The sequence below is a fragment of the Oncorhynchus kisutch genome, linkage group LG15 (assembly GCF_002021735.2).
Source record: "Oncorhynchus kisutch isolate 150728-3 linkage group LG15, Okis_V2, whole genome shotgun sequence".
Lineage (NCBI taxonomy): Eukaryota > Metazoa > Chordata > Actinopteri > Salmoniformes > Salmonidae > Oncorhynchus > Oncorhynchus kisutch.
Genome location: NC_034188.2, coordinates 19,654,230 through 19,682,179, shown reverse-complemented (window position 1 = coordinate 19,682,179; position 27,950 = coordinate 19,654,230). Strand labels below are relative to the sequence as shown.

Genomic DNA, 27,950 nt, shown 5'->3' with positions numbered 1-27,950 from the left:
TGTCACCCCTTTTCGTAGGCCGATTATATGGATCAGACAACTTTTTTTATTGATCTGTTTATCATTGTCAGCAGTGTAGGCCACACATTTCTTCTTTGCCAATATAATCCATTCACCTGACAGGTGTGGCATATCAAGAAGCTGATTAAACAGCATAATCATTACACAGGTGAAACCTTGTGCTGGAGACAGAAGGCCACTCTAAAATGTGCCGTTTTTTTCACATAACACAATTCCACAGATGTCTTTTGAGGGAGCATGCAGTTGGCATGCCGACTGCAGGAATGTTCACCAGAGCTGTTGCCAGATAATTTAATGTTAATTTCTCCACCATAAATCACCTCCAATGTCGCTTTAGAGAATTTGGCAGTACATCCAACCAGTCTTACAATCGCAGACCATGTGTATGGCGTTGTGTGGGCGAGCGGTTTGCTGATGTCAACACTGTGAACAGAGTGCCCCATGGTGGCGGTGGGGTTATGGTATGGGCAGGCATAAACTACAGACAATGAACACAATTGCATTTTATCATAGCAATTTGAATGCACAAAAAAAACGACATGAGATGCTGTGGCCCTTGTGAGACCCATTTTTATTAAAGTATCTGTGACCAACAGATGCATATCTGTATTACCATTCATCTCAAATCTATAGATTAGGGTCTAATGAATTTATTTCAATGGACTGATTTCCTCATATGACCTGTAACTGTTTTTGTTAAAGAGTGTAGTAAGCTATTCATGTGTCTATAAATAGCAAGTGGAGCTGAACCTTTCAGATATTCTACTGGAACAAATAAAGAAAGGGGTTTAGACCTATGGGGTCAAAATTCGGATTTGAGAAACAATACACAGCATACAACAATTATTTTATAACTGTTAAACGATACAGTGGCAAAATTCACCAATGAGTTGTGCCCATACAACGATTTTAAGTCAAACAAAACGTACATAGGCTCTGATTGGCTAAGCGTCGCCTCACGAGCCGGGTGTACCGCGGACTTGCCATCCTCCAAGACGCATGGTCAATATCACAACGCTGGCGCGCTGCAAAGGTAGGTTGTCATTGTTGTCTATGTCGTGTTTTTACGATAGATTATTTTAGAAAGCTATTTATGCTTCATAGATGAGACTATTCAACGCCTTTAACTTGAAATACCAGTATGTCTCAATGAATGAATGGAAACGTTCAGCAAATGTATGCAAATGTTAACAATGCCAAAAATATACAATGAAATAAACGTTGTTTATTATTGTAGCGAGGAATGATGGCAGATTTTAATCGCCTCATTATAAACATTTGTTGATTTATGGCTTGAATGGATCGGATCCATACGTAATGTAATAGCTAGATAGAGCTACACACGCTAGCGACAGAGACACGTCTGGTAACAGTTGTTCATAATGCCATGTCAATTTGTTAGTTAATAGTAAACTTGCTACTCCTATCCAGATTAATTAGTAGCAAAAACAATTTACTTCGCTATTGATCAATTAAACGTGTCTCACGCTAGATTAAACCAAATCAATGTGCTAAACTGTATGTGCCTTAGCGGTTATTGCAGTTTTTCCTGATTGTAGTTCAAATTGGAAGCTAGCGTTTCCTAATGTATTTCGGTTGTGCATTCCTTACTGTGAGTTTTAAAAATGACAGCACGCCCTTGCCTGCTCACCCCATGGCTGCATCGGAAGCAGTCGGGTCTTTTCTCCTCTCTCTACCATAGGTATTGAGGTGAAAGGTGACACTCCCTCATTGGATGGCTCAACAGGTCCCAGCTCAGCTGTCACTTTGGTTCTTGCACGGCCCATTAATCCTGCCTTTCCCCTGTGTGTCTCCACACACACACATGCAATTTCTTGTAATTTCACACTCTGCTCTTGGAGAAGTTTTAGTGAGACCAGTTAAACTCCTTTATGGTGTCATTGGAGCATCATGTTGATTGTTTTCATTGTGCTCCGGTACAAAAACCTCCCTGAAGCCTATTATTGTCAGGACATTGTTTTCCCCATTGCACTTGCCGAGTTGCTGGGTGTATTGTTTCCAATATGCCTATGTTTGCATATTGAAATCTGTACAACCTGCACATTTTAACAAATTATTGGTCAATAACAAGTTGCTCTGGCCTGGTTGCCTGTCTTGAGACAATGTAAATCACAGATTTCGAACTCGTTCCATGGTGGGCCGAGTGCCTGCGGGTTTTCGCTCCTCACTTGTACGTGATTTATGAATTAAGGTCACTATTTAGTTAGGAACTCCCCACACCTGGTTGTCTAGGTGGAAAAGAAAAAAGAAAAAACCTTAAGACATTAGGCCCTCCATGGAATGAGTTTGACACCCCTGATGTAAAGGGAATGGTCTCAGAGGTCTGTTCTGCTGCAACCTTTGGCCAAGTGAACCTAGTTCACCTGGGTGGGCAAAGGTAATCCAAGCTTATCCAGTGTGACCACAAGTAGCCTAGACTGATCAATGGGGTTGCTTCACTAACCAATAAAGGTGCGGCAAGTAGCCTAGTACAGGCGGCAGGTAGCCTAGTGGTTAGGGCGTTGGGCCAGTAACCAAAAGGTTGTTAGATCGAATCCCTGAGCTGACAAGGTGTAAATTTGTCGTTCTTCCCCTGAAGAAGGCAGTTAACCCACTGTTCCTAGGCCGTCAATGTAAATGAGAATTTGTTCTTAACTGACTTGCCTAGTTAAATAAAGATGCTTTAGAGTGGTTTCTACACTCTGTCCAATCTATGGCATTCATGATTAAGGGGTCTAGCTGATGAGATGACATTCTGGGTGTTAATGACATTGTTTTGTCTTTGTAGAACAGGAACAGATGCATTCATTCTGTCATTTGAAAGCCATTAACCTAGGTTGTATTTATAATGTAGATTCTTCTGTTGCTAAATGTTTTGCAACAGAAATGGTTTACTCCAAACAGAAACCAAAATGTTTCTATTGGACAAATTCAGGTAGGTCCCGTTTTCGTTCTGTTTGTTTAGTAAACGGTTTCCGTTGCAAGATATACTGAATATATACCTCCTAGGATGTAGCATAACTAGGACTCTTGAGTTGAGGGCACTTCTTCCACTCATCCTCCCTCTAAAGGGGCCCACTCCAAGATGTCTTGAAAAATGTGGTGCTTGTATGTTTGGGAGAGGCCAGACGGGACAGATTGTGGGCATAGAGCTTGGGACTCCATTATATGATATTAGCACCATACATCACAATACCCCCCCCCCCCCATAGAACATAGGCCTCCGTTGTTGTGACCTTGCTGAAATTATTTTCATTCATGTTGTTACTACTTTAGTCCATTTAGCATGTATACAAATGGTCCTCATGTTATGAAACACATTCAGTTGTGACAATAGAGTTATGATCATAGTACTGTAATTCCTCTATTAATAGAGTAATGATCATAGTACTGTAATTCCTCTATTAATAGAGTAATGATCATAGTACTGTAATTCCTCTATTAATAGAGTAATGATCATAGTACTGTAATTCCTCTATTAATAGAGTAATGATCATAGTACTGTAATTCCTCTATTAATAGAGTAATGATCATAGTACTGTAATTCCTCTATTAATAGAGTAATGATCATAGTACTGTAATTCCTCTATTAATAGAGTTATGATCATAGTACTGTAATTCCTCTATTAATAGAGTAATGATCATAGTACTGTCATTCCTCTATTAATGAGAGAGGCCTGTAATTTTCATCATAGGTACACGTCAACTATGACAGACAAAATGAGAGAGAAAAAATCCAGAAAATCACATTATAGGATTTTTTAATGAATTTATTTGCAAATTATGGTGGAAAATAAGTATTTGGTCACCTACAAACAAGCAAGATTTCTGGCTCTCACAGACCTGTAACTTCTTCTTTAAGAGGCTCCTCTGTCTTCTACTCGTTACCTGTATTAATGGCACCTGTTTGAACTTGTTATCAGTATAAAAGACACCTGTGCACAACCTCAATCAGTCACACTCCAAACTCCACTATGGCCAAGACCAAAGAGCTGTCAAAGGACACCAGAAACAAAATTGTAGACCTGCACCAGGCTGGGAAGACTGAATCTGCAATAGGTAAGCAGCTTGGTTTGAAGAAATCAACTGTGGGAGCAATTATTAGGAAATGGAAGACATACAAGACCACTGATGATCTCCCTCGATCTGGGGCTCCACCCCGTGGGGTCAAAATGATCACAAGAACGGTGAGCAAAAATCCCAGAACCACACGGGGGACCTAGTGAATGACCTGCAGAGAGCTGGGACCAAAGTAACAAAGCCTACCATCAGTAACACACTACGCCGCCAGGGACTCAAATCCTGCAGTGCCAGACGTGTCCCCCTGCTTAAGCCAGTACATGTCCAGGCCCGTCTGAAGTTTGCTAGAGAGCATTTGGATGATCCAGAAGAAGATTGGGAGAATGTCATATGGTCAGATGACACCAAAATATAACTTTTTGGTAAACACTCAACTCATCGTGTTTGGAGGACAAAGAATGCTGAGTTGCATCCAAAGAACACCATACCGACTGTGAAGCATGGGGGTGGAAACATCATGCTTTGGGGCTGTTTTTCTGCAAAGGGACCAGGACGACTGATCCGTGTAAAGGAAAGAATGAATGGGGCCATGTATCGTGAGATTTTGTGTGAACCTCCTTCCATCAGCAAGGGCATTGAAGATGAAACTTGGCTGGGTCTTTCATTATGACAATGATCCCAAACACACCGCCCGAGCAACGAAGGAGTGGCATTTCAAGGTCCTGGAGTGGCCTAGCCAGTCTCCAGATCTCAACCCCATAGAAAATCTTTGGAGGGAGTTGAAAGTCCGTGTTGCCCAGCAACAGCCCCAAAACATCATTGCTCTAGAGGAGATCTGCATGGAGGAATGGGCCAAAATACCAGCAACAGTGTGTGAAAACCTTGTTAAGACTTACAGAAAATGTTTGACCTCTGTCATTGCCAACAAAGGGTACATAACAAAGTATTGAGAAACTTTTGTTATTGACCAAATACTTATTTTCCACCATAAATAGCAAATAAATTCATAAAAAATCCTACAATGTGATTTTCAGGATTTTTTTTCTTCTAATTTTGTTTTTCATAGTTGAAGTGTACCTATGATGAAAATTACAGGCCTCTCTCATCTTTTTAAGTGGGAGAACTTGCACAATTGGTGGCTGACTAAATACTTTTTTGCCCCAATGTATGTACACACCTTTTTGTAATAATAACAATTGCAACAATACTGAATGAACAATGAACACTTTTATTTTAACTTAATATAATACATATAATACATCTTTATCACAAATAAGACACCTTGCTTTCCCTGGTGCCAATTCCATGTAATAGTCCCACACTGGTGCTCTGCTTTTCTCTGCCATCTGTAAAACACACACAGCTCTGAAGTGACAATGATACTGAAGAGTCTGCTTAGGAGACAAATACTCTCAACTGTTTGAATAAAAATAGAGTAAGTTACCTGTGATGAATGTTGAAAACATAAACTGTAATTTCTATATGCAGGAAATCCTATTTTAATAATGGACATGGTAAGAATTGACTACCAAAGTGCTAGTCATAATTCCCATGACACCTTCTAGTAAAATCTGAAAAGCCGTTCCTTCGTTCATTTATTCCATAGGATATTTTTAGATTCACTTAAAATAAGGTCTGTGTTTCGTGTAGGCTTACACCACCTTGCCAATTTTATAGCTGTGTAGATATCCATAGGACAAGGTAACTGATCAATATTGGCTAAGTATAAGCAAATATTTTTTTTTTTGTAGAGTGGATTTATGAAAATATTTTGACAAACGTTACCTTATCCTAGTGAGATTTACACGGGTATCAAAACACAGAGGCGGTTTAAGCATGAAACACAGACCTTATTTGAAATAGATCAAGACCAGGTCGCAATTGTAAATGAGAACTTGTTCTCAACTTGCCTACCTGGTTAAATAAAGGTAAAATAAAAAATAAAAAAAGACATTCTGTATGGGAAGACATGAATGGTAAAATAACGAAGGAACCCCTTTCAAGTTCAGCCGCAAGTTATTATTATAATCTTCGCTTATATTTAGCCACAGGAATTATAACGCGTCGACTATTTCTCTCAAACCATATACCTTTGACTATTACGAGCCTGCTGCTGCCTACCACCCCTCAGACAGACTGCTCTATCAAATACCAAATCATAGACTTAACTATAATAAACACACAGAAATACGAGCCATCGGTCAAATCCGGAAACTATCACCTCAAAAACAAAACGTTTATTCCGTTCTGTATTTTATCTAACGGGTGGCATCCATGAGTCTAAATATTCCTGTTACATTGCACAACCTTCAATGTTATGTCATAATTCAAATTAGTTCGCAAAGAGCCAGGCGGCCCAAACTGTTGCATATAACCTGACTCTGCGTGCAATGAACGCAAGAGAAGTGACACAATTTCACCTGGTTAATATTGCCTGCTAACATGGATTTCTTTTAGCTAAATATGCAGGTTAAAAATATATACTTCTGTATTGATTTTAAGAACGGCATTGATGTTTATGGTTAAGTACACATTGGTGCAACAACAGTCGTTGATTGATTGTTTTTTATAAGATACATTTTATGCTAGCTAGCAACTTACCTTGGCTTACTGCATTCGCGTAACAGGTGGGCTCCTCGTGAGGCAGGTGGTTAGAGCGTTGGACTAGTTAACTGTAAGGTTGCAAGATTGGATCCCCCGAGCTGACAAGGTAAAAATATGTCGTTCTGCCTCGTTCCTAGGCCATCATTGAAAATAAGAATGTGTTCTTAACTGACTTGCCTAGTTTATTTAATCTTTATTTAACGTGTAAAAAAAAAAAAAATCTGATTGTTATGAAAACTTGAAATCGGCCCTAATTAATTGGCCATTCCGATTAATCGGTCGACCTCTAGATCATCGTACTGTAATTCCTCTAATAGCGTAATGATCATAGTACTGTAATTCCCTTAATAGAGTAATGATCATAGTACTGTAATTCCCTCAATAGAGTAATGATCATAGTATTGTACTGTAACACCTCCAGGTTTTGGATGTGTTCAGGTGTTCCATTATTGTAAACACTGCAGTTTAGGAAGAGCTTTTGTATGAACCAAATGCAGTGAGTTTGTCCCCCTTCTTAATCCTTAGGTGACCAGCCTGTCAACTCCAGACACTGCTACTGCTTAGACTTGGCCACTAGTAGTGAAGTGAGTATGTGCTTTGAGAGTGACTATGATATAATCTGAGCCTGAGGTGTAGAATTTACCATGTAAATAAGCCCAGTCAGTGAATGAAAAGATTTGGCTTGAAGGACACGCACATCACTCACCACCAGTCACTTATGAGTCACAACGCCTCTGAAACAAGCATTGCTCTGGATGTATGTCCATAAGTAAAGAAGATGATGTAAATGAGTGATGAGATTAACCAGGACTCCATAACTGTGGGGTTGTAGATTAACCCATGTGTTAATGCAAAGGCTTTGACATGAGTCTCCAGTTGAACTTCAGTGTCTCTGTCTTGATGTCTGATGGTTCACACTCCATAAATTGTTCTACGTGTTAATGGGAGTTGCTCCCCCTATCCAACACACACTACCACACCCCTGTCCAGTATTTTCCGTTCAACCTTCATGTTGTTTTAAATAGCTACACTCCCGCTCCTCCCTCCCTTCCCTCAGTCTGCTTGGCTGATAGGGCATGGGGTGATCCTTTACTTCCCAGTCTTGCCAAGTTTAGAGGTCGGGCGGGCTGCTGTAGTAGGTTTCAGGTTACCTTTTGGTTGGAAGGCAGAAAAACCTGGGAGGGCAAACAAGGCTATGATGTGACTGGATGCATGGCTTCCCTGGCCAGACCTTGACTGATGTTCTTGGCCTGGTAGTGGTACTACTTGATCTATGTCGTCTGTCACCATCAGGATGTAACAGATTATTCAAAGTTCTTGTTACCTCGAGTAACCTCACAATAATATGCCTACACATTGTGGTACATAGCTAATTAACCTCCCCATCCATTGAACAGCAGCACAATCCTTCTGTCCTTTCCACTAATATTTTCCCAGTAAAATCTGCTGTTAAAATATATATTTTTCTTTAACCATATCTTCACCCACTCAATCACCACTTCCTGTAATCATTTAGCGGATATCTGAGGGGCTTCTGGCCAATGGGGTTGGACCATTGAGTCTGACCTTTGAGACATGACATATTACCTGTCCTCTGGTCACTGTGAACTGTCATCTGACCAGATAGGCTCCTGCACTATTGTCCACTGGCCAGCCACCTGTGAGGACAGACATATTGACCTGCTAAGAAGACCTTAGTCTTTCCCTCATTCTGATTAGCTAGAGACGTGTGTGTGTGTGTGTGTGTGTGTGTGTATTTATTTTTATTTAACTAGGCAAGTCAGTTAAGAACAAATTCTTATTTACAATGACGGCCTAGGAGCAGTGGGTTAACTACCTTGTTCAGGGGCAGAACGACAGATTTTTACCTTGTCAGCTCTGGGATTCCATCTAGAAACGTTTCGGTTACTGGCCCAACGCTCTAACCTGTGTGTGTGTGTGTTGTATGTACAGTGACACATTTGTTGTTGTTTTGGCTCTGTACTCCAGCACTTTTGAAATTATACAATGAATATGAGGTTAAAGTGCAAACTCGCTGTCAGATTTAATTTGAGGGTATTTTCATCGATATCGGGGGAACCATTTAGAAATTACAGCACTTTTTGTACATATCCCCCCCTCCATTTTAGGGAACAAAAGTATTTGGAAAAGTTCACTTATGTGTATTAAAGTAGTAAAAAGTGTTTTATTTTGTCCCATATTCCTGGCACGCAATGACTACAAAGCTTGTGACTCAACAAACTTATTGGATGCATTTGCAGTTTTAGGTTGTTTCAGGTAATTTTGTGCCCAATAGAAATGAATGATAAATAATGTATTGTGTCATTTTGGAGTCACTTTTATTGTAAATAAGAACATAATATGTGGATTTCTACATTTATGTGGATGCTACCATGATTACGGATAATCATGAATAATGATGAGTTCGATAAAAAAAAAAATTATGTTAAGATCACTGTCCAAATACTTTTGGCCCTCACTGTATGCCACTGGCCAGCCACCTCTATGTTGCTGTTATCTCTGCTATTTATAGGCAACATGTGGCTTCTCTGAATCAGTGACACTTTGGATCAGCTAGCTACTCTTGGAGGCACTAGTATTGTAGCTCACTACAGTACACTTGCATTTGCTGAAAGTGCAGTAGTTTTGACCAGTTCTGAGACCCCAGTATTGTCTACCTGTTTTGTTTGGTGGCAAGTTGTGGATCAGAAGGACACTCTTGGTTGCATATCTGCTGTGGAGAAAGACATCTGAAGGATGTCTGAGCGTTTACATCACACTATGGTGCTCTCTTTAAACCTTTCCACGCTGCTTGTAAAACCTGGGGAAGGGAAGCATGTGGACAGAGCGGAGGTTGTTAGGCTTTTTACTGAAACTCAAGTACTAGAGTAAGGCTTGGTTATAAATAGGTCAGTCCGTTATTATGCACTTCCACCACACTGTCTTCAAATTCTATCAAATAGCCTACTTGACAGGAAAGCAGTTGGGCCTGACAAGACTTGTCCTCCTTGTGTTGTGCATCTTTCTAGCAGCAGGTGATGTGTCTGCGTGTAACAGTCTGAGAATAAATGCATGGGACAATAATAGACAGAAGAAGTAGGTGAGAAGTCATGTTGGTCCTATAGGGTTACGTCAAAGGCACACATTCCTCCTGCCTGCTAGGCATGATCCACTGCTGGCACTGCATGGGGGCCATCACCTCCATATTCTGAACCCAGGGCTGTTGGCGTTAACTGCTTTATCTAGCTAACTGATGTGGATTGAATCACTTGTTTGACTGGATATGATGTGTTGGCAACAGGTCGCCCGCAATTTATTATAATTTTTTGCGGCCCCTCGAAGTTTATTAAATATGTGTGTGACAGTGCATTCGTAAAGTATTCAGACCCCTTGACCTTTTCCACATTTTGTTACATTACAGCCCCCTCATCAATCTACACACACTACCCCATAATGACAAAGCGAAAACAGGTTTTAGAAATGTTTGCAAATGTATTTTAGCCCCCCCCCCTCCGGATATATCATGTTTTCCTAAATATTCAGACCCTTTACTCAGTACTTTGTTGAAGCACCTTTGACAGCGATTACAGCCTCGCATCTTCATGGGTACAATGGTCTCAACAGATGTTCGATCAGGTTCAAGTCCGGCTCTGGCTGGGCCACTCAAAGACATTCAGAGACTTGTCCCGAAGCCACTCCTGCATTGTCTTGGCTGTGTGCTTAGGGTCGTTGTCCTGTTGGAAGGTGAACCTTCGAAGTTCTGAGCACTATGGAGCAGGTTTTCATCAAGGATCTCTCTGTACTTTGCTCCATTCATCTTTCCCTCGATCCTGACTAGTCTCCCAGTATCTGCAGCTGAAAAACATCTCCACAGCATGATGCTGCCACCACCATGCTTCCGCGTAGGGATGGTGACAGTTTTCCTCCAGATGTGACACTTGGCATTCAGGCCATAGAGTTCAATCTTGGTTCCATCAGACCAGAGAAACTTGTTTGGTGACAGTTTTCCTCCAGATGTGACACTTGGCATTCAGGCCATAGAGTTCAATCTTGGTTCCATCAGACCAGAGAAACTTGTTTCTCATGGTCTGAGAGTCCTTTGTGTGCCTTTTTGGCAAACTCCAAGCAGGCTGTCATGCCTATTACTGAGGAGTGGCTTCTGTCTGGCCACTCTACCATTAATGCCTGATTGGTGGAGTTCTGCAGAGATGGTTGTCCTAATGGAAGCTTCTCCCATCTCCACACAGGAATTCTGGCGCTCCGTCAGAGTGACCATCGGGTTCTTGGTCACCTCCCTGACCAAGGCCCTTCTCCCCCGTTTGCTCAGTTTGGCCCAGGTGGCCAGCTCTAAGAAGAGTCTTGGTGGTTCCAAACGTCTTCCATTTAAGAATGATGGAGGCCACTGTGTTCTTGGGGACCTTCAATGCTGCAGAAATATTTTGGTACCCTTCCCCAGATCTCTGCCTCGACACAATCTTGTCTTGGAGCTCTACGGACAATTCCTTCGACCTCATTGCTTGGTTTTTGCTATGAACATGCACTGTCAACTGTGGGAACTTATATAGACAGGTGTGTGTGCCTTTCCAAATCATGTCCAATCAATTGAATTTACCACTGGTGGACTCCAATCAAGTTGTAGAAACATCTCAAGGATGATCAATGGAAACAGGATGCACCTGAGCTCAATTTCGAGTCTCATAGCAACGGGTCTGAATACTTAGAAATACCTTTTATTTACATTTTTTTTTTTGCAATACATTTTTGCTTTATCATCATGGGGTATTGTGTGTAGATTGATTAGGGGAATTTAAATCTTTTTTTTTTTTTTTTGAATAAGGCTCTAACGTAACAAAATGTGTAAAAAGTAAAGGGGTCTGAATACTTTCCGGATGCACTGTTTTTTGGCAACCAAAAAATAATAATCGGGAATTCAGCTAAAAGTGAACTTATTTTAGGAAATCTGGTCGAAGAGACATGATCGTAATTCAAGTTATGTTTCATCAAATATTTTAGATACCTGATGGCGTCTTAAAGCAATTCCATATGTTGGTTTAGTAGCCCCCCCCCCCCCCAGGTTTAGGCAAGTTTAGACTCTAGTGGGTTAATCTACCTTGGTCGCTGGGATGTAGGCCACTATCTGCTCCAAAGTTCAATAGAACCACAACCCTACACTCACTATAAAGGACCCTCTGCTCTGTGTGTTTTCATGACAACACTGATAAATGTTCCTGTCCCTACCTATTACTAGAGAAAGAAAGAGAGCGGGTTATTGGAGAGCATAGTGAACCCATTGTTCTACAGACTAGTAGTATCACACAGAGGATAAGACTAGCTATTAGTGAATGAATGCTGAAATCATGCCAAAATCATGCCATGGGAATTTCAAACCTGAGAATGTTTACAGCGAGAGTATGATCTTTTAAATATAGAGTAGCATATGGATATCTACATGTACATACTACCGCAATCAGCCTGACTAACTGGTGTCTGTATATAGCCTCGCTACTGTTATTTGTCACTGTCTTTTTTACTGTTAAATTATTTTTTGGGGACTTACCTATTGTTCACCTAATACCTTTTTTGCACTATTGGTTAGAGTCTGTAAGTAAGCATTTCACTGTAAGGTCTACACCTGTTGTATTCGGCGCACGTGACAAACATTGATTTGATTTCACAACCAGTGTTCCCTGCTTAGTACATGTTAAGCTAGTAGCTAACTAACATAGAAATGGACCTTTTTAGGATACGGATTGTGATTTGATTTCCCACCAGGAGGAAATTTGTTTGATGGTTTAGGACATAGTACGTGACTATGTTAATTTAACAATGCCTCTTCTTCCCAACAGACAGACAGACAGACGCTAGCAAAGGCCCAACCATGCAAGCCCAGCAGCTCCTGAATCAGCTGCGCTTCCCCGAGCTGGATGAGGTGCGGCAGTACCTGCGCAGTCTGTCCACACACACGTTGGTGGGTGTGGGGGCATTTGCTGCTCTCACAACCTACTGGTACACCACCCGGCCCAAGGCACTGAAGCCACCATGCGACCTGAAAATGCAGTCCGTCGAGGTTCCGGTAAGTAGGTAGGCACCGACCTGCTATTGTAAAGGACATGGCATGCTTTCTGTATGACGTGGCAATGCCTGAAAGTATCGTTATGTGTAAAGAGGTACGTGTTTTTTCTCGTTGCTTTCAGCCCTGCATCAAGTTAGCCTCTTCAAGTAAAACCTCACTTCATGTGTCATAGTAAGGGCTGAATATGCCAGCCTGAGAGTGGCATTATGTCATGGGTGGAGCGTACCCACCACACTTGGCCCAGAAAAGGCGTTGGCCAGCTTAGTTTGATGCGTGTGTAGCTATACTTGAGTGAGTAAACACAATGCTTCACACAAACAGAAATGACTCGGAAAAGAACAGGATGGATGAGCACAATGAACAACCTTCTCCACCACTAGTCATTATACTAGTAGCACACAGAGGAGTTCCTCAGTTTTAAATCTTGGTGTTTGTGCCGACGTCTTTGGTGCATACCTATTGTAGTCAGACAGTGAGCTAGTCTCCTGTATGATGGCTGTTTATTGTGTTTCCTGTCAGGGAGGAGAGTATGCCCGTCGGTCAGCGCTCATGGACAGCGACAAACACATGACCCACCTGTACAACGACGCCAAGACCATGTATGAGTTCTTCCTCCGGGGCGCACGGGTCTCCAGTGAGTGTCTCGCTAAGCACCTTATGTAGACTTGACGTACTATGACGTTGAGGTGATTTGAAATGTTCATTGTGTGTTTTCCACTAGACAATGGTCCCTGTCTTGGAGCAAGACAACCAAGCCAGTCCTATGAGTGGCTGTCATACTCCGAGGTAGGACAACAACATTAATGTCACTTTCTCTTTTTATAGTATGATTAATATATTTCTGGTTAGATCTTATACCAAATGTAGTTTTAGGCAGTCAAAGATTGTTTGGTGCACTATTCTATCATAATTAAACAGTCTACAAGGCCCTGTGGTGTGTCTGAGTGCTCTATTTAAACAGAAAGCCAGCCACTCCCATCCAAACCACAAGGGATTCACCTCCCCCAGTGAGGAACTTACAGTCCTCTGTCACTCTTCCTAGTGTTCCCCCTCTCCTCTGAGACCACAGGGTCTCAGAGGAGAGGGACTACCTGAACTTGTCCAATAAGAAACCGTTCTTGCTAAATAATTTTCCAATGCAAAATGTTTTGCTACAGTGTGTACTAATGAATATGTCCCAGGTGTTTTGCTGAGTCATCCATCCTGGAGTGTGTATCATTAACTACCTAACGAGCGGTGTGCCCTTCACCCCTTCCCTAAAGAGCTGTTTGCCCTCCACCCCACCCTCCCCTGGGGGCGGCAGGTAGCCTAGTTGTTAGAGCGTTGAACTAGTAACCGAAAGGTTGCAAGATCGAATCCCCGACCTGACAAGATAAAACAAAATATGTTGTTTCTGCCCCTGAACAAGGCAGTTAACCCACTGTTCCCAGGCTGTCATTGAAAATAAGAATTTGTTCTTAACTGACTTGCCTAGTTAAATAAAGGTTAAATAAATAGAGCTGTGTGCCCTCCACCCCATCCCTAAAGAGCTGTGTGCCCTCCACCCCATCCCTAAAGAGCCGTGTGCCCTCCACCCCATCCCTAAAGAGCCGTGTGCCCTCCACCCCATCCCTAAAGAGCCGTGTGCCCTCCACCCCATCCCTAAAGAGCTGTGTGCCCTCCACCCCATCCCTAAAGAGCTGTGTGCCCTTCACCCCATCCCTAAAGAGCTGTGTGCCCTCCACCCCATCCCTAAAGAGCTGTGTGCCCTCCACCCCATCCCTAAAGAGCTGTGTGCCCTCCACCCCATCCCTAAAGAGCTGTGTGCCCTCCACCCCATCCCTAAAGAGCTGTGTGCCCTCCACCCCATCCCTAAAGAGCTGTGTGCCCTCCACCCCATCCCTAAAGAGCTGTGTGCCCTCCACCCCATCCCTAAAGAGCCGTGTGCCCTCCACCCCATCCCTAAAGAGCCGTGTGCCCTCCACCCCATCCCTAAAGAGCTGTGTGCCCTCCACCCCATCCCTAAAGAGCCGTGTGCCCTCCACCCCATCCCTAAAGAGCCGTGTGCCCTCCACCCCATCCCTAAAGAGCCGTGTGCCCTCCACCCCATCCCTAAAGAGCCGTGTGCCCTCCACCCCATCCCTAAAGAGCCGTGTGCCCTCCACCCCATCCCTAAAGAGCCGTGTGCCCTCCACCCCATCCCTAAAGAGCCGTGTGCCCTCCACCCCATCCCTAAAGAGCCGTGTGCCCTCCACCCCATCCCTAAAGAGCCGTGTGCCCTCCACCCCATCCCTAAAGAGCCGTGTGCCCTCCACCCCATCCCTAAAGAGCCGTGTGCCCTCCACCCCATCCCTAAAGAGCCGTGTGCCCTCCACCCCATCCCTAAAGAGCCGTGTGCCCTCCACCCCATCCCTAAAGAGCCGTGTGCCCTCCACCCCATCCCTAAAGAGCCGTGTGCCCTCCACCCCATCCCTAAAGAGCCGTGTGCCCTCCACCCCATCCCTAAAGAGCCGTGTGCCCTCCACCCCATCCCTAAAGAGCCGTGTGCCCTCCACCCCATCCCTAAAGAGCCGTGTGCCCTCCACCCCATCCCTAAAGAGCCGTGTGCCCTCCACCCCATCCCTAAAGAGCCGTGTGCCCTCCACCCCATCCCTAAAGAGCCGTGTGCCCTCCACCCCATCCCTAAAGAGCCGTGTGCCCTCCACCCCATCCCTAAAGAGCCGTGTGCCCTCCATAAAACGGTGCACAATTGGCCCAGTGTCTTACAGGTTAGGGTTTAGCTGTGGTAGGCCGTCATTGTAAATAAGAATTTGTTCTAAACTGACTTGCCGAGTTAAATAACGAGCTGTGTCCCCTCCACCCCCAGGTAGCAGAGAAGGCAGAGAACCTGGGCTCAGCGCTGCTCCACAGGGGACACACTAAAACCAAAGACCAGTTCATTGGCATCTTCGCTCAGAACCGACCAGAGGTGAGCAAGACCACTTGAAGAGCAGTACGTCATGAAATAGGACAGTCACATACAATGTTAACCACGTTCAACTGGTTCATTCTGAATCTGCTACATGTGGGGTAAATACTACACAGGCATTACTCTATAGAAGCAATATAAGACTGGTTTGAGTCATATGCGCTGTGTGTCTGCAGTGGACCATCGCTGAGCTGGCCTGCTATACCTTCTCCCTGGTGGCTGTGCCCCTGTATGACACTCTGGGCACTGAGGCCATCGCCTATGTCATCGACAAGGGTGAGCAACAACCAAGAGAAGCTCTCAAATAAGAATACATTTCAATTGTAATATTTCCATCAGCTTTTGTATGCCCAGCTTATCTCGTTGAGAAATCATTTCTTGTGGGTTTGGTGGTTGACCCTATTTACCTCTCTCTCTTTGTCTCTCTCTCCTCTCTGTCTCTCTCTCTCTCTCTCTCCTCTCTGTCTCTCTCTCTCTCTCTCCTCTCTGTGTGTGTACACGTGCACACAGCCAACATTTCCAGCATACTGTGTGACGTTCCTGAGAAGGCCAGGCTGGTCCTGGAGTGCTTCTCTGGCAGGGAGCACCGTGTCAGAACCATCATCCTCATGGAGCCCTTTGAGGATGAGCTGGTGGCCAAGGGGAAGGACTGTGGCATCGACATTCTCAGCCTGAGCCAAGTGGAGGTGAGGGTAGAAACTCTGACTTATAACTTGGCTGTCTGTTTTACCACTTTCGGGAACTAAATTTGCTTCAAATTCTTGGAGCTTTTGCTTTTGTGTGCTAAACCGCAGACTTTAGGTAGGCGCAGTCTAGAATTGCGTTGTTTTGCGTCTGTCTTTACCACAAGTGAAGTCCTACAATCTGGTGTTGTCCCATGAGACTAGCTTGTGCTACTACATATTCAAGCTACGTTCATTCATGTTGTCTTCTTCTAGGCTATCGGCAAGGCCCACCACCACCAACCAGTTGTGAGTAAAGATGCCTATCTGTCCCTCCCTCCTGCCCCATATTGATTGAAGTTGATTTCACCTTCATTCATTCAGTTCTTTGACCTGTGACCCTTTGCCCTCTGCAGCCTCCCAGTCCTGAAGACATGGCTGTTGTCTGCTTCACCAGTGGAACCACAGGTACGCCATTGTATGATCCAATGCCAAATGGAGCACTGTCCTAAGATGGCCTCTATGGCCCTCTTATGTGGCTCTATCTGAAGAGTACTGTTTAATGTGTCCACATGTATGAGGCTAGTCTCTCATTTTTGTGTTGTCTTCCTCAGGGAACCCAAAGGGAGCCATGCTGACACATGGGAATGTTGCTTCCAACTGCTCTGCCTTCATCAAAGTCATTGAGGTAAAACAATAGAACAGTGTTCTTTTACGACTAACACATATGTGAGCAAATAGGTTTGTGCATCGTCTTCTCCGCAGTTTAACTCCCATAGTTCAGGATATAGTCACTTCAGCCCCTTGGTATTCAAATGTTTCCTGTCGTTGTGAACCATACGAGCTAATGATTGTGAGGAAAGATGGTGTCAAATATCATGTTTACGCCCAACCTAGTCATGTATAAACACTGTCTTGCCATCTAATATGATACCCACATGCTCATGAGGACTGTCTGTTGCTGTCTGACAAATTGTGCTGTGAAACCTTGTCTCTATTGTGTCTGGCTTGTCTGTCTTACTCTACCTCCTTTTTGCAAGTGCCAAGATTTACTGCTAAGCTATTTGTGCTGTAACTTATTTCTGGACCTCTTTCTTTCCTCTCTGCTAATGCCAGTGTATCTGTTTCAGCGCTAACCCGGTGTATCTGTTTCAGCGCTAACCCGGTGTATCTGTTTCAGCGCTAACCCGGTGTATCTGTTTCAGCGCTAACCCGGTGTATCTGTTTCAGCGCTAACCCGGTGTATCTGTTTCAGCGCTAACCCGGTGTATCTGTTTCAGCGCTAACCCGGTGTATCTGTTTCAGCGCTAACCCGGTGTATCTGTTTCAGCGCTAACCCGGTGTATCTGTTTCAGCGCTAACCCGGTGTATCTGTTTCAGCGCTAACCCGGTGTATCTGTTTCAGCGCTAACATGCTAACCCGGTGTATCTGTTTCAGCGCTAACCCGGTGTATCTGTTTCAGCGCTAACCCGGTGTATCTGTTTCAGCGCTAACATGCTAACCCGCTGTATCTCTGTCTTTCTGTGCTGCTCTGGCCCCGCCTGCTTCTGTCCTCTCATCTACTCTCCTCTGGTTCTGTGGGCTCCAGGCCTGTTGCCTGCCTAACCACGAGAATGTACTGCTGTCATACCTGCCTCTGGCACACATTTTTGAGGGGGTGGTGGTTGTAGGGGGTCTCATTATCTCCCCTTGTTCTATGTGTTTTTGTTGTGCGTGTGTATCCTTTAGGATCACCTCATATTAGACCACCATGATGTTCATATATCCTACCTGCCCCTTGCTCATATGTTCGAGAGAGTTGTAGAGGTATGTATCCATGCTTTTCTATCTTTGTGCTACTGTAAGTCCTCTGACCTTTAAATTCTTCTACTACAAAGTAAGTGCGTGATGCTTTTTTTCCAGATATGGTCCCATATCTACAGACCTGTTTTGAGTTTTACACATCATTTATCCTTTCCACCTCTGTGCTATTCTAACCTCTGACCTCTCACCCCAGGGAGTCATTCTGGTGCATGGGGGGAGGATTGGTTTCTTCCAGGGAGACATCCGCCTGCTGATGGATGACCTCACCACCTTGAGGCCTACAGTGTTTCCTGTGGTGCCACGCCTCCTCAACAGGATGTTCGACAAGGTGAGAAACACTGACTCTCCTAACTACGTTTCCTATAATGCCCTGCTGCCTGCTACAGCTCTCGTGTTGACTACAGTTGTTGCTTTATTTTGACCTCATAATTCCCTGTCTTCAGATCTATGGGCAGGCTAACACCTCTCTGAAGAGGTGGGTGCTGGACTTTGCCTTTAAAAGGAAAGAGGCTGAGCTGCTGAGTGGCATCATTAGGAGGGACAGCATCTGGGACAAACTCATCTTTAGGAAAGTGCAGGTACTGTATCTCCTCCCTGACTGAGAGAACTGCTATGCTTCTCAGATCACTGAATGGCACATAGTAAAACATGTCTAAAACTTGTCCAGCCATCTTAATGACCTCCTGATTCTAGTCTCTCGCTGGTGCCCCCTGTAGGCCAGTCTGGGAGGACGGGTGCGTCTGATGATAACAGGTGCTGCCCCCGTGTCTGCCACGGTGCTGACGTTCCTGCGAGCCGCGCTGGGCTGCCAAGTGAGTCTGTCTTAGGGTCTCCACTGGTGCATTCTGGGATTGGATAGCGCCAGCGGAGGTTGTAGTGTGGTGGTATACTGATGCCCAGCTGTAGGATCTCATGAGTGTTCCAGGCCAGTAAAGTGGATTGTAGGGGCTATACGTTTGTGTCGGACTAGTTAGTGCAAGGTCCAGGCTCTGAAAGTCACATGATGGGTAAATGGTTAACATGCCATTCAAGACAATTGAAGTTTCTCAGGTAGAAATTTGCCTGTCAGTTTGGTATTGATATGAATGAAATCCAGCGGTATGTTATCAATACAAGACTCCCATGCAATGTCTAGGACAGACCCAGTCCTGCATCGTACATAAAAATAATGGAAACGGTACCAAAAAAGTATATTTTCCTTTAACAGTTGTATGAGGGGTATGGACAGACTGAATGCACAGCGGGCTGCACAATGACAGTACCAGGGGATTGGACGGCAGGTAACGAACACAATTCCCCACCGTTACATTAACCGTCACACACATTAGTCATCCCGTTTATGGAGAGAGGTTGTATGCTATAGCCAGTCACCAACTCCCTCTGGGGGTCCTGTGAGGTATGGCACCCTATTCCATAAGGTTCTGGTCAAAAGTAGTGCACTATATAGGGTGCCATTTGGGACATAGGCTAGTTGTGTTATGGAGGCTAACTCTGTCTGGGCTGATTCTGTGCTTCCCTCCCCAGGTCATGTTGGAGCGCCCCTGCCATGTAACTCGGTGAAGCTGGTGGATGTGGCTGAGATGAACTACCTTGCTGCCAATGGAGAGGGAGAGGTGGGTGGGAGCCTGGCATTGCCCTTGGTACCGAGTGGCGCTGTTTAACATGAAGCTGTTACTCTACTGAAGTCTGTCACAAATGGCACCCTACTCCCTTTATAGTGAACTACTTTTGACAAGGGCCTCTGGTCATAAGCAGTGCACTATAAAGGGAATAGAGTGCCATTTAGGATGCATTCAGAATGTAAAGATTGTGTATTTGCAGTGTTTACCTCATCAACATTGAAATGGGTCATATCCCCTTTACACTCCATGCACTAAGTCTATAGGATGTGTGTGTGTGTTTTTCCAGGTGTGTGTGAAAGGAGCTAACGTGTTTCTGGGCTACTTGAAGGACCCAGAGAAGACAGAGGAGACCATTGATGCTAACGGCTGGGTCCACACAGGGGACATTGGCAAGTGGTTACCGGTGAGTATGTAACTCACTCTCACACAGGCCAGTTTATTAGGTACCTATCTAGTACCGGTCGGACCCCCCTGTGCATCCAGAACGGCCTGAATTCTTTGGGGGGCTTGGATTCTACAAGTCAGGAAATGTTCCACAGGGATGTTGGTCCATGCTGACGCAGTGGCATCACACCGTTTCTGCAGATTGGAAAGCAGTACACCCGTCACCAGCCTGTACCATTCACACCAGGCAGGATGGGCCATGGACTCATGCTGCTTACGCCAAATTCTGACTCTGCCATCAGCATGACTCAACAGCAACCGAGATTCATCGGACCAGGCAACGTTCTTCCACTCCTCAGTTGTCCAGTGTTGGTGAGGGCGTGCCCACTGGAGGGGCTTCTTCTTGTTTTTAGCTGATAGGAGTGGAACCTGCTGTGGTCGTTTGCTTCAATAGTCCATCTATGACAAAGACCGACAAGTTGTGCGTTCCGAGATGCCGTTCTGCACACCACTGTTGCAATGCGCCGGTATTTGTCCGCCTGTTAGCTTGCACAATACTTGCCATTCTCCTTCAACATCTCATCAACAAGCTGTTTTCGCCCACCGGACTGCCGCTGAATGGATGTTCTTACCATTCTCGGTAAACCCTAGACACTGTCCTGGGTGAACAGCCCATGAAGGTGGCCGTTTCTGAGATACTGGATCCGGCATGCTTGGCACCGACTATCATACCACACTCAAAGCCGCTTGGGTTTCTGTTTTGCCCATGCTAACATTCAATCAAACAGTAATTGGATGCCGGTATGCCTGCTTTTATATATACCAAGCCACGACAACATGACTCACTGTAGGAGCGATCCATTTTTGTGTACCTAATAAACTGGCCACCGAGTGTGTATACAGCCTCTATATCCACCTAGTGTTTCATAACACTCTTATTACGATCTCTCATCTTTGTGTACAGAACGGCACTTTGAGAATTGTGGACAGGAAGAAGCACATCTTCAAGCTGGCCCAGGGAGAGTACATTGCACCAGAGAAGATAGAGAATATCTACACCAGGAGTGACGCAGTGGCCCAGGTCTTTGTGCATGGGGACAGCCTACAGGTAAGGAGGGATTGATACTGTGTCCATAAGGAAAGTGGATATACTACTTGGTCATATTCATTAGAAAGTTAATGGACTGAAACTGGGAGGTACTACCTGCACTGTCCAATAAGAAACACACTTTTTTTTAACCTTATTTTTTTTAGATGCTAAACGTTTTGCTACGTTTAGTCCTAATGAATACGACCCTGGTATCCACCTAATTTTTTAACGCTTTTAAAGCACTGAAGCCAAACGCAGAACCTATGGATACAACTTTCTCCGCGCTTGAGCATTATCATAATTAGTATGCACCCCGCTAGAAATCCCTGCATTAGCATGTTTCTGTTAGTTGATACATCATGACAAAATACACCATATTACTGTCCTGCTAATGTGCCTGGACCTTGTAGGCTAAATGATGAGAAAAAAATACTTGCCCAATCAGGCAGGCTAGATGCAGTTATTTCTAAATGAATATGCATTTAAAACGCCAGGCTTTTGTAGTGGTTATTCAAATAAGTGGTTATTTTGTAATGGTTATTCACTGCAGTTTACAGCCTAGACCACAGTTTTGCACTCACTTGAAAACAATAACGTTCTTCATTACATTGTGTTGTTGTAGTCTAGGTAGGATACATTTCTTGTCCCTAAAAAGCTGAAACAATAAGGTAGCTTTTCAAGCTGATGACCCGGCACGCCACAGCCTCGGCGCCGGACATAGTGTAGGCTGCCTAACCTATGATTTCCTTATCCAATGAAGTATTTTTTTATTTTGCTGTGTAAATCGACTGGCTATTCACTGCAGTATTAAGCTTAACATTGAGCTTATGAATTATGGGCTAATATGCATATGCTTCTAATTTAGGTGAGAGGCTACATCTCTAGCCTGTGTGTCTTCATTGTTCTGTAGAGCATTTACGCACCTGGCTTCTCCGCTGCCACGGCAAATCCTCTTACATCTTGTGGGTCCCAGGAAAACCCACACTACAAAAGCTTGTTGGACACTTATTTCGACTTATTTTCTATAGCCTGTTGGAAGAGAGATGCAGGTTATCCTGTAGTAGGCCATATTATCCTATAGTAGGTCTGTCTTAACACTGGGCTGCATCCTGACAACACCTTGAGTGTCCTAATGTACCTTTCTGACCTAAACTGTCCAGAATAGACCAAAACTGATCCAAATGGTTACATGACCAGGTCTAAGCTGTTTGCCTCTGCCGTTATTTTGACATGAAAAAACAGGAGGTGTGAGCGGTTATTCAAGTTAGGCTGTAAACAGCAGTGACGTCGGCTATGGACCATACATAATGACGACGCGAAAACAGGTTTTAGAAATGTATTTAAACCCAGACCATTTACTTAGGTCTTTGTTGAAGCAACTTTGGTCGTGATTACAGCCTCAAGTCTTTTTGGGTATGATGCTATAAGCTTGGCACACATGTATTTGAGGAGTTTCTCCCATTCTTCTCTGCAGATCCTCTCAAGCTCTGTCCGGTTGGGCAGAGAGCGTCACTGCACAGCTATTTTCATCCCCACTGTATGATGCTGCCACCATCATGCTTCACCGTAGGAATGGTGCCAGGTTTCCTCCAGACGTGACACTTGGCATTCAGGCCAAAGAGTTCAATCTTGGTTTCATGAGACTAGAGAATCTTGTTTCTCATGATCTGAGTCCTTTAGGTAACTTTTGGCAGATTCCAAGCGGGCTGTCATGTGCCTTTTACTGAGGAGTCGCTTCCGTCATGCCGCTCTACCATAAAGGCCTGATTGGTTGAGTTCTGCAGAGACAGTTGTCCTTCTGGAAGGTTCTCCCATCTCCACAGAGGAACTCTGGAGCTCTGTCAGTGACCATCGGGCTCTTGGTCACCTGTTTGGCCGGGTGGCCAGCTCTAGGAAGAGTCTTGGTGGTTCCAAAAGTCTTCCATTTAAGAATGAGGGAGGCCACTGTGTTCTTGGGAACCTTCAATGCTGCAGACATTTTTTTGATACCCTTCCCCAGATCTGTGCTTCAACACAATCCTGCCTCGGAGCTCTGCAGACAATTCCTTCAACCTCATGGCTTGGTTTTTGCTCTGACCTGCACTGTCAACAGTGGGACCTTATATAGACAGGTGTGTGCCTTTCTAAATCATGTCCAATCAATTGAATTTACCACCGGTGGACTCCCAAGTTGTAGAAACATCTCAAGGATGATCAATGGAAACAGGATCCACCTGAGCTCAATTTTGAGTCTCATAGCAAAGGGTATGAATACTTGTGTAAATTAAAAATGTCTAAACCACGTTTTTGATTTGTCATTACGGGGTATTGTGTATAGATGTAAGAGGGAAACAATTATTTAATACATTTTAGAATAAGGTTGTAAGGTAACAAAATGTGGAAAAAGTCCATGTCTGAATTCTTTCCGAATGCACTGTACATTGAAGTATTATTTGCCGTTGTCACTGACGATGAACACACCATGAAAGCACTGAATGGTCTGAACCAGTATCTGTGTTACCACCTTGTTAATAGGAAGTGTGCAGTAGGATGCGTTGATCAGTTGATTGACAGGTGTAGCAATGTAAAAGGATAAACAATCCTCTAGTGGGGATGCTCACCAATGTTTTCTAGTTGTGTAGCCTGTAATTTATCGTTAGTTATTGTTATTGGCTTGGTGGATGGCCCGGGCCTTAACTCTGACACAACTTACTTTATCACAACAGACCTAGCCTACTAGTAGGTCTAGCTAACATTAGCAAACTTGAATTAAAAAATATATATATTAAATTACACTTATACACTTGTTTACTTTTATACTCTATAAATTGACTCTTTCAAATAATTTACTCTGACAAGTTTGCCACTGGCACACTGCAGTAGGGAAGTAAAGTGGGAGTCGAATCCTTCACTTCCGTGTTTGGCTGTGCTAATGGCAACATTGGGAAATGAGGTGGACAGAGTGAGAATGCACAGCCCTCAGCTATAATGTTGTTTTTCTCCTCCAGGCATGCCTAGTAGCCATCATTGTGCCAGATCCTGACTTCCTTCCTGGCTGGGCCAAGAAGAGAGGACTGGAGGGATCCTACGGAGACCTTTGCAACAACATGGTAGGACCACTGACCATCTGCACCGATTCACAATTTAGACTTGATATATTTTCAACAGTCTCGTTCCATATAGAAGAGGGATGTCAATGTGGATCCCCTGGTCTGTAGTTGGACCATGATAGCTGGCTAGACTGTTAAGTTAATAAAAAAATGTTAACTGACATGGGTTAATTGAGTGACTGACATAAGAGAAACTGCAGATGTATTTATTTTTTATTCGGAGGGGGGGGTTGAGCTGCGGACCTACAAAAGGGAGGGTTGCAGGCCGCTAGTTGCCCCTCCCTGATATAGAACATTGACTTGAATATGTTGGAGAATTCACACCATTGAAATGAAGTGTTTTTGTCTCTGTAGGATGTAAAGAAGGCCATCTTGGAAGACATCTTGAAACTAGGAAAAGACAGTGGTCTGAAATCTTTTGAGCAGGTAAAGGGTTAATCTTAGACAAAATATTTGAGAGAATATTAACAGTCTGTTTGATTACATATCAGGTCTTAACTAGAGAACATAACTGTTATCTGTTTCATGTCTCTTGTATTGATCAGGTGAAGGACATCACCCTGTTCACAGAGATGTTCTCTATCCAAAATGGACTTCTCACTCCCACCCTGAAAGCCAAGAGAGCAGAACTCAGGAACTACTTCAGGGAGCAGATCGACAAACTGTACTCCAAGATCAAGATGTGAACAGTGGGAGGACGGAAGGTAGGGTGTAACCAGAGCTGGTAGAAGAGGTCTTCTATGAAACTGATTGAGGACATGTCTGTGAGGCCTGGTCTATGGATACACTTTACCCTGTATGACCAGTTGCTCTCTGTCTGAATAGGAACAAAACACAATAGGATCATTAGGGAAGAATAAACTGTTCTTGATGTCACTCTCAACTGTCAGTAAATGATACCACATAGCATCAGTACTGTAAATAATACCATATACTGGTGTATAGCAACTGTCAGTAAATGATACCATACCTCATTAGTCTTCTCGTGTACAGAACAAACGACACACCCGGCTCTCATTTTTCAGGGCTTCCTTTTCCAAAGCTTGTCTATCTATCTTGCTACTAGTTGAGTATTGTGAGCACGTCAGTCATCTTAGTTGTCAATTGGTGATGTTCAATAGGTCAAGTGAATGAGGTACCAGTAAACCACCACCGTCCAGTGCCATCATGTATATTACTAATCAAATCACATTTTACATGTGTCAAATACAACAGGTGTAGGTAGATCTTACTGTGAAATGCTTACTTAAGAGCCCTTAACCAATGATGCCAAGTTTCTTTTAAAGTATGAAAACTTTGCTAAATAAACTAAAGGAAAAATAGTAACACAATAAAAATAACAATAACAAGGCTATATACAAGGTCAAGAGTCAATGTGCATGGGTACAGGGTTAGTCGAGGTAATTAAGGTAATCGGTACATTTAGGTAGGGGTAAAGTGCCTATGCATAGATAATAAACAGAATAGCAGCAGCGCTTGTGTGCATGTGGCGTCTCTGTGTGTGTGTGTGTGTGTGTGTGGTTAGAGTCTAGTGAGTGTACATGGAGCCTGTGCAAGAGAGTCAGTGCAAAAAATTGTAATAAATAAGGGGGTCAATGCATATCGTCCGGGTAGTCATTTGATTTAACTGTTTAGCAGTCTTATGGCTTGGGGGTAGGAGCTGTTAAGGAGTCTTTAGGTCCCAGACTTGACGCTCTAGTACCGCTTGCCGTGCGGTAGCAGAGATCGGTCTATGACTTGGGTGGCTGGAGTCTTTGGCAATTTTTAGGGCCATATATATATATATATATATATATATACTGCAAACATACAATGTATTCCAATGAAGACTTGGATGTTATCATAGGCTTTAAGGGATGGTGAAACCGTGTAAAGGGGAAATATATCTTAGGATACATGCCTACCTGTAGAAAATCTACCACTCTATATGGCTGGGTAACCCCAATAGGTGTCCCGACAAGTTTTCTGAGCAAACAAATACACATTTCCACAATTTTATTTTTGGGAGTGGGGTGGGTGGCAGAATCATCTCCAAAGTGATTTTAATTTAGAAAAGCTGTTTCAAAGTATTACCATGAATAAATATGTGATCATATTCCAATGTAATCAAGGGTTGAAATGATTGTTTTTGTCTGTTTCGGATTCTTCCAGTCAATTTGCATTTTACAAATGATTTGTAATTATGTTCTGGCACCCCAACCATCCGCTCAAGAAACAAATTGGCATGTGGATGAATGTAATTAGAGACCCCTGCTATAGGGTAATGATTTGTATTGCATAATAAATCATTTCAGGAATGTTTTTTTCAGGTTAAGATGTATCAATACATGAATGTGTGTAATCCTAAGGAGTTTTTTTTATGGACTTTTTATGAAGCATCAGCATCAAATGAAGTAGTGGTTTGTGCTGAGTTCTCAGGCATCTCCTCCTTTTGTACTGCAACTCTCAGGGCTACATGTTCTCACTTTCCAGAACACCCTCCAACACAAACACCTAAACACTAAAGCCTAAATGTGATTTTTTTTTTCTTTCTTAGATATATAGATAGATATTTATCTATATAGGGGATGTGTTTTTGTTTGCATAGTTCTTCAGTGGTTCAATGATGTGAAAGCTTGAGATCGAGAACCATGATTGTAAAAATGTTCAATGTAATCTTGGGAAGGACTATAGCATCTTATTCATTTCATTCAACGCCATTACTTTAGATGCATTTGAATTTAGACTTTCTACAGACAATCTTTGTAAGGTATACAATATGTGTAAATTATTTGTGTGGGGAAAAAGTCATTCAACTGAATTATTTTAATGAATTGTTAGCTGTTTTTATTAGGTTGTGGTGTTATTTGATTCATGTGCACAACCTGTTTCACATGTGTAATCAGATGGTATGTGATTTACAGTTTTCAATCAATTTGGCACATTTCTTAGATGTAAGTGGTCTATTTTCAAAACTCAAACTGATAACACTTATAATGCCACCTATCTTATGTTCAGAACCTTTGATTTTGCATTCATTGGGGTTTCACACATCTTTCACCACTGACTCATTTGTGCTAAATCAAAGTTTTCCATTAAATAGTATGAGCACATTTAGTTTAGTCCCCAATACGTCAGATAATGTTATACTCACAATTTAATCATTTTAACTACCATTTAATCAAATGGCAAAAAATACAAGATACACATTTCTAGTTTTAACCAGTTATCAAACTATATATGTTAACTACACATTTTTGGTTCAGTAGTTTGTGATTGTTTGACAAAAAAATCATATCAAAAGTAAAGTGAATATTGCATTTTGAAAGCAGATGGATAGATTGAATATGTATCTGAATTGAGTGATTTGGTGCAGTGAACTTGTGATTTTGGTTATGTTTATTCTACTCAGTCGGTTGAAAGTGTTCTTAGAGTTTTCAAAATGTACCACATACTTGTGAAAATTGAGTGATAAAAAAACAGTAGCTAATATGAAATATTGCATAGTTTAAAGTTGGTGTTGATGTATTATTTCGACTACTATGTTGTCTTGGATTTGTTTGTTTTGTAAAAAAATAAATATAGATTTTCAGGGGGAAAACTTTTCCCAATTAACAGATTTGTGTATTTATTTAAAATGGCAGAGTAGTTCTAG

At 43.2% G+C, this 27,950-nt stretch overlaps 1 protein-coding gene across 2 annotated transcripts; it reads left to right on the top strand.

The window, feature by feature from the left end:
* The first annotated feature begins 944 nt into the window (after positions 1-944).
* LOC109905002 (long-chain-fatty-acid--CoA ligase 1) lies at positions 945-27,912 on the top strand. Of its 2 annotated transcripts, none has more exons than XM_020502111.2 (21): positions 945-1,054; positions 12,492-12,718; positions 13,238-13,352; positions 13,440-13,504; positions 15,564-15,665; positions 15,842-15,941; positions 16,176-16,351; positions 16,604-16,636; positions 16,744-16,795; positions 16,942-17,015; positions 18,057-18,134; positions 18,325-18,459; positions 18,575-18,709; positions 18,848-18,943; positions 19,339-19,411; positions 19,656-19,744; positions 20,040-20,156; positions 21,102-21,245; positions 24,215-24,316; positions 24,671-24,742; positions 24,862-27,912. In XM_020502111.2, the coding sequence occupies exons 1-21, from the start codon at positions 1,021-1,023 to the stop codon at positions 25,000-25,002; spliced, it is 2,160 nt and encodes a 719-aa protein (XP_020357700.1). In that variant the 5' UTR covers positions 945-1,020; the 3' UTR covers positions 25,003-27,912. The 2 variants fall into 2 exon arrangements, with proteins under 2 accessions (XP_020357700.1, XP_031645678.1); XM_031789818.1 differs by lacking the exon at positions 945-1,054 and adding an exon at positions 7,182-7,229.
* The last annotated feature ends 38 nt before the right edge of the window (positions 27,913-27,950 follow it).